Below are 6,758 nucleotides of genomic sequence, written 5' to 3'. Positions count from 1 at the left end.
TATCAGGGGTATGTTTTAGCAAATTCTCCCCCACGGATCAGAAACTTATCATGGTGTTTAGTTATCGCAGTGCACATATTTTCATGCTATTTACACATAAAAATGCTAGGGGAGGGAGGTATACTACCGTGCTATTTACACAGAAGATATCGGAGTATCTTTTCAAAAAAAATCCCTATGGTCAAAGTTATCATGGTGTTTTTACCTCAATTATCAGATGTGCGCTATGTATATTACCATCTATTTACACATAAATTATCGGGTATCTTTTCACATTTATCTTCCCCAATGGTTAAAGTTACCACGATGTTTGTATCTAAATTATCAGGTCTATGACGTGAATGTTATCGTGCTATTTAGAGAAATTGCCGGTGGGCAGGTTCAACAAATTCATTCCCAATAATCAAAGTTACCATGATGCTTGAAACAAAAAGTTTTTCAGTACTAACATATTAAAGGCAAAAACATGTCAAAAACAGTATTTCCCTTAGCTTGTTCAACAATCAGTGTCATAGGTGAGGTGGTTAGTTCCCTTTATTGATTACCTGCAGACCAGAGATCAAATCCTAGTCCAACCATTATTTTTGCCCGAAAATTGGGAAGTCGCATGGAGCCATAATTGACAATTACGAAAATTAGGAAGTCACGAGCGGGTGTGCCCGCGGAAAAGGAAGGAGATCGGGAGGCGTGCAGAAAAGGAAAGAAATCAAGAGGGAGGTCGGGAAGGACATGCAGGAAAGGAAGGAAATCGGGAGGCGTGTGACAGTTTCGCAATCTGGCACACGGTTGCCATATACATATTTCGTTATAAGAAATAGAATAATGTCCACACAACTTTTCACCATCTAATTAACTTGCTGCTACCTTATATGTTACAAAGGGCAAAACAGGAAAAGGCATGGAAAAGAAGCACGCTCAAGCAAGCAGATGAGCTGGGAGTTCCTCAACGCTGGTTTGGATTTGCAAGAGAACAAGGCTAAAGCCTAAAGGTTGACACAAAGACGGAACTAGACGCGGACACAAAGTTAAAAGATGCCTGAAACATGCGAGGGTTAGTAGTCATCTTCATCGTCCAAGTCTGGATCGTTCGATGGGCGTATTCTCTTGCCGTCTCTCCCTCCAGGACGCCCTCCCTTCTTTGGTTTCCCTCTGCCAAAAGAATGTAGTACGAGATATCAGAAAAACAGGCAAACCTGCTAAACATTTTGTTAATCACTGCACGAGCCAAAGTTTTTCCGCAAAGCTATCTGAAACTTACTGGCCATTAGCTGGAGTGCTTGCGCCCTTTGAACGACCTGCATATTCTCTTGCCTCTGCCAGGGTGGCACGAGTATTCAATTCAGTTTATTATTAGCTGCTGCAGGTTTCAACTGAAAACAGAAATAAGTAAAGCTTACCATCTCGCGCAGCCAGTTGTTCTTCAACCTGGAAATTATATACAAGAATAACGTTCAACATCAGCGAATTCATTAATTTTGAATAGGGAAAGGAAGTAATAAGTAGGAAGGCTAGTGCTTTCCAGTGGTACTGGCACTATTGCTCATACCGCTGGAGAAGTAACCGATGACAGAGAGAATAGTCTCTCATCAACCTGAAACTTCCTTGACCGCTTGAGGCTGAAACGAAGCACATGCCATCATGAGTATTCCATCTATGTGAGATCTAGTGTCTCTATTGCTTGAAAAAATAAAACATAAATGCATGCTAAATACATATTGCTTCTGCAGAATAGTGACATACGACTAGTTCCACATAGTCAACTGGTTGCCATCAACCCGAAAAAGATTATGTTCAATATAAAGTACTCATGCAACAAAGAAAGAAACTGACTTAAGTCTATAATATCATAGAACACTGGCATACTTATTTTTTCAGGGTTAATCCCTGATGTATATCTAGCACTATTGATCATTGACCCAATTGTTAGCTAATTATTATGTATGGTTAGTGGCATAGTAGGTATACAAAGCCAGGTCAGATACCGTAACCCAATCAATATAGCTCATGGTAATAATAAAACAGAGACTCTAAGCAAAATCTGAGACCTGAGTTCTGATAAATATAAATGGTAATCAAAGAACATGATAATAGAAAAGGATGGACAAATGACGTTCTCCATACAGAGAAGAACCCCTAACAGTTCATAGATTTTATTCAAATATAAATAATAGAAAGGTCTCTTACTTAGCAGTGTTTTTTGACGATGACAAGAATGATTCAAAACCCTTCAGCACGCTTCCGAATTGATTAGATTCTTGTAGGTAGGTGGTCTCCATATCATAAACCTGGTTGGATAATAGTAGATATTAATACAAGCTATAGATTGCCAAAAAATGGTTTCTAAGACATGCGTGGACAGTAAGAAAATTTGACTTATACACACATGGCCAATGGATAACTGATGTTTTTCCTTGTCAGTTATAAGATAGATTGGCACCCAGAAGATGTTACTAATGTACTAATAATAAAGAAAAAGAGGACACCATAAAATAGAGGAAGACTAGTATAGGATCTGCACTTGGCGTGAGATCGTGCGATCCAGCCATATCAACCATTCGATTTATAAGGCAAGGTACAGATTAAGCAAGACCGGAAGGGTTTGATAACTTTGTGCAAAGCCCCTGCTATCATCTCATAATGCTGCATGTGATCCACCCACCGTCAGCCATCACCTATACATGTTCAAACTGCACTTGGTAGTTCAGTACTCACAGAAAGTACTGAAGATGAGGTTCCTGCCATGAACGCATACAGTAATTGCAGAATGGATTTTCTCCCACGAATTCATACATATTTCTAGGCCTGAGATTTCCCAGCACACACACGAACAGATGAACGCATGCAATTTGTTGGATACAAAAATTCCACCATACAAAGTTAAATAACGTACAAACTGAAAAATAACAGCATTTACGATTATGAATAAGGTTCTGTACAAATATCATGAACAGCAAAGTCGAACCACCATTCAAATTTTAAAACCCGATCCAAACATCCAGATCATGAATAAACACTATAAAAATAAATGAACAAAAAATACAACAATTCATGATCTCCCATGAACTGAAAATCAATTTTCCACCCTGCTGAACCTTCAGTCTCGCACCCCAGATCAGAACAAGAAACTTCACCTAGATACGAATCTAGGACGGGTATCAAGGAAGATGCAACCACCGAAGGGTCACACTCGGGCAGCGGACATATTCGGCCGAAGGGGTTGTGTGCATAGGGGCGTTCACGGTCGTTTGGAAGAACAAGTGACAGCGGCGCACGAGAAGCCGGCGGTGGACCTCGTCATGGCAGGATATGGCAGTGTCACGTCATGGGGCTGGTGGAATAGCTGACGGCAAGGCTCAGGAAGGCCAGATCTGGTGGTTGTGAGGCTCAGAGAGGTTGATTCGGCGAGGTTGGCGGCACGCTCCGGCAACCCACGCTGATGCATGAGAGATGGGATTACATTTGGGCTGGAACAAGGGGCTTCGTGTGAAGAGTTAGGCCTGCAATACTTGGTACCTCAAGGATTTTTGTGCAAATGTCCTGCATCTTTCTACTTGACTCGATCTGTGAGTTTCGCTGTCTAGTGAGACAACAGACATAGAGGGCAAGCTCTTTTGGCAAAAGTCATGGGCGTTACTAGGAAATGTGCCGTCTAAGCAGGAAAATGATTCTGCTCGACCTGTCGAGCGGACGTGGCTGCTGATGTCGATTTCATCCAACCATCCAATGTTAACATGAACACATTATTTACAGCAGAGGCGACCACATGGAATGTTTACAGCAAGTTACCAACTGGTGCCAGCGCAGAAATCATAGCACCCACTTTAGAGGATGCCAGAACAACAATTTAGTAATTAAATTACCGGGATGCTACCGCTGGTTATTACTCCACTTGGAGCACTTGACTAACTTGTATATGAACACTGGAATGTATTGAAAGACTTGAAATAAAACCAAATGCATTGGTCACTTTTTCGATTATACACGCTGTTCATTCTACTAGACCAATTGTTCGAAATGACAAGATTTAGCATTATGAATATAAGGTCAGACCTTTTTTGCTACTCTATTACCTTAAGAAAGCTTTATAAGAGAATATACTAGAATATAGCTCAAAATGTTCTTATGGCTATAGTATAAGTGGATGTATTATTACTATGATTTATTTCTTACAGACAGGGCAATAACTGCAACACTGAGGCTTGATTAAAATTATAAAAATCTTTATCCGGCTAATTTGAGCATCAGATTGTTTCATATGATTGACATCATACAAATCAGTTTTCACACGCGCAATTGGTTGATCAAATGAAGCAAGTAAGCAATAATCTTTCGCAAAAAATAATGGAGGCAGCGAATTTGTTGTCAAACTCCCTGCATCCAAAATTTAATTCAATCACGGTATTCAGTTTGACACAACAGGACTTCTCCCAAACTGCGCCAACTATTCACTCCACGGAACAATACGTTGTGGTTTCAGACACAATAGATTCAGACGTCTGTCTTTCAGACTTGTATATTGTTCCGGTGCCCTAAATAAGGTGAATTCAGGTTGCTTTCATGTGTAGACTAGCAAATGCTTCATGGAACAGAATTTGAAATCTTACGCGGCAGAAGGCCTCCCAAAGGAAGTAGCACAGGAGATGCAAATTCTAACAAACAGAGGAGGCGTCCCGAAAGAGGGACAGGAGCAGGGGCTGGAGGAGACCTAACCTGCCGCTCGATGGAGCGGACCTCCTCCTGGAGCTTGGCGCGCTTGCCCATCAGGGCCGAGAGCATCGCCGTGGGGTTCGGCGCCGCCGCCGCCGCCGCCGCCGCCGCCGACGGCGCGGAGCCCGACGCGGCCTTGTGCGACCCCCCTCCTCCGCCCCCTGAGTCCATTGGCTCTCGTCGCGGTTCTAGGGCTCGAGCTTTGTGTTTTGGTTTTGGCCTTTTGGTGGGGGCGTCTTTGCAAGTTTGTATCGTTCACCGACGATTTGCCAATCCGGCTAACGTCCCCCTTCGTTTTTCAACGTAAACTTCGCAATTTCTGCAAATCCCAGAGGAAAAGAAAAGATAGCACAAAACTTTTTTATTAGTTTTATACCCATATATAAAAGATAGCACAAAACTTTTTTATTAGTTATATATATATATAAGAACATTTTATTTTAATTTTTCAGGCAAAACATCAGTTACCAAAGAAGATACTCACATTTTATAGGTAAGATAAATGCAAAGGAAAGAGAAAGAGAAAAAGTGTCAAGGATGACTAACCTAATAGTTAACCCGTGAATCATTAATAATGATGGCTTCAGGTAACGACAAAAATCATATATAGCCATCTGATAGTTATTGCTATTGGATGAAATGTCTATGATTTAAATCCGCCTCAATCGCTAAAATAATTTTGATTCTGAAACCGCTTTTAGCAACTACTCCCTTTGTTCCTAAATATAAGTTTTTTTAGAGATTTTAATATGAACTTATATTTAGGAATGGAGGGAGTAGCACTCTTGTTCATATACAAGAAAGTCAACCTAGTATAATCTTTATTTGAGATCAACATACGATTGACTTTTGGTATACTTAAATAAGTGTATGATTTTGCATCATATTGAAAACTTCCTAGCCAGGTAAAAGAATTAGATCCGAATATCCAACGAACGTCAGATTTTTAGGCATGTCAAATAGAACGCTTTTTATGGCAAATTATGTTTGCCGAGAGTGATGAGTTTAGTTCACGAGCATGGCAAATCCGACCTAGTTCATTTTTTTGCCAGAGAATTGCCATGCTTGCTAACTAAATTTGCCATCCCCGCATCAACATAAATTGCCATGAAAAATGTTCGATTTCCATGCCTAAAAATCTGAAGTTAGATTTTTAGCATTTCTAAAGAATTAAGGCTAGTTGATCCATTACAATTTTACCATTTGACGAAGAAATTCTATGAAGTTCCTACAAATCAAAAAGACTCCTATAATTGTTAATCTTATATCGTTGGCACATTCACATGATATCTTTCAATTTTTTTCAGTATCATCCCAAGCGAAGCGGTACCTGACCCCCACATCGCTCGTAACTGTTAACTCGGGGGATCTCATCTTCTCCACCATCGTCTTCATCAAACTTCCTCCCGTGTCACTGCCACCGGAGGCCACTGTCGGCGAAGCTAGTGCTGGGACCAAGGACGCCGGCAGTGGGGCGCTCCGCTAACGAGGCTCGACCTCCTTGGCAGGCAATGGATCTTTTAGTGGCGGTGGCGCCTGGTGTGGCTTGTGCTTGAACGGGGCTATGGTGGCAGTTGGGGGCGTGGGCATTCGTGTGCTGATAGTCTCCAACGTATTTATAATTTTTTATTGTTTTAGCTATTATATTATCAATCTTGTATGCTTTATATAATTTTATATTATTTTTGGGAACTAACTGAAGGAAATATGCCCTAGAGGCAATAATAAAGTTATTATTTATTTCCTTATTTCATGATAAATGTTTATTATTCATGCTAGAATTGTATTAACCGAAACATAATACATGTGTGAATACATAGACAAACAAAGTGTCACTAGTATGCCTCTACTTGACTAGCTCGTTAATCAAAGATGGTTATGTTTCCTAACCATGAACAATGAGTTGTTATTTGATTAACGGGATCACATCATTAAGAGAATGATCTGATTGACATGACCCATTCCATTAGCTTAGCACCCGATCGTTTAGTATGTTGCTATTGCTTTCTTCATGACTTATACATGTTCCTATGACTATGAGATTATGCAAC

The 6,758-nt window shown here is 40.5% G+C and overlaps 1 protein-coding gene across 1 annotated transcript; it reads right to left on the bottom strand.

Annotated features, from left to right (window-relative positions):
• Nucleotides 1-765: 765 nt before the first annotated feature.
• LOC125514285 (chromatin modification-related protein MEAF6-like) lies at nucleotides 766-5,005 on the bottom strand. The gene is made up of 6 exons (XM_048679598.1): nucleotides 4,711-5,005; nucleotides 2,185-2,285; nucleotides 1,547-1,616; nucleotides 1,398-1,425; nucleotides 1,259-1,313; nucleotides 766-1,149 (listed from the first exon to the last, which is right to left on the bottom strand). The coding sequence occupies exons 1-6, from the start codon at nucleotides 4,876-4,878 to the stop codon at nucleotides 1,053-1,055; spliced, it is 519 nt and encodes a 172-aa protein (XP_048535555.1). The 5' UTR covers nucleotides 4,879-5,005; the 3' UTR covers nucleotides 766-1,052.
• Between the last annotated feature and the right edge of the window lie 1,753 nt (nucleotides 5,006-6,758).

The sequence above is a fragment of the Triticum urartu genome, chromosome 6 (genome assembly GCF_003073215.2).
Source record: "Triticum urartu cultivar G1812 chromosome 6, Tu2.1, whole genome shotgun sequence".
NCBI classification, from domain to species: Eukaryota; Viridiplantae; Streptophyta; class Magnoliopsida; order Poales; family Poaceae; genus Triticum; species Triticum urartu.
The sequence above is the reverse complement of the archived record's forward strand: the minus strand, read 5'-3'. Positions and strand labels throughout refer to the sequence as shown.

Coding starts and splice junctions, on each gene's coding strand:
- LOC125514285 (XM_048679598.1), bottom strand. CDS start 4,878: ATGGACTCAGGGGGCGGAGGAGGGGGGTCGCACAAGGCCGCGTCGGGC. Junction 1,617..2,184: donor TCGTCAAAAAACACTGCTAA/GTAAGAGACCTT, acceptor GCTTCGTTTCAG/CCTCAAGCGGTCAAGGAAGT. Junction 1,426..1,546: donor CATCGGTTACTTCTCCAGCG/GTATGAGCAATA, acceptor TATAATTTCCAG/GTTGAAGAACAACTGGCTGC.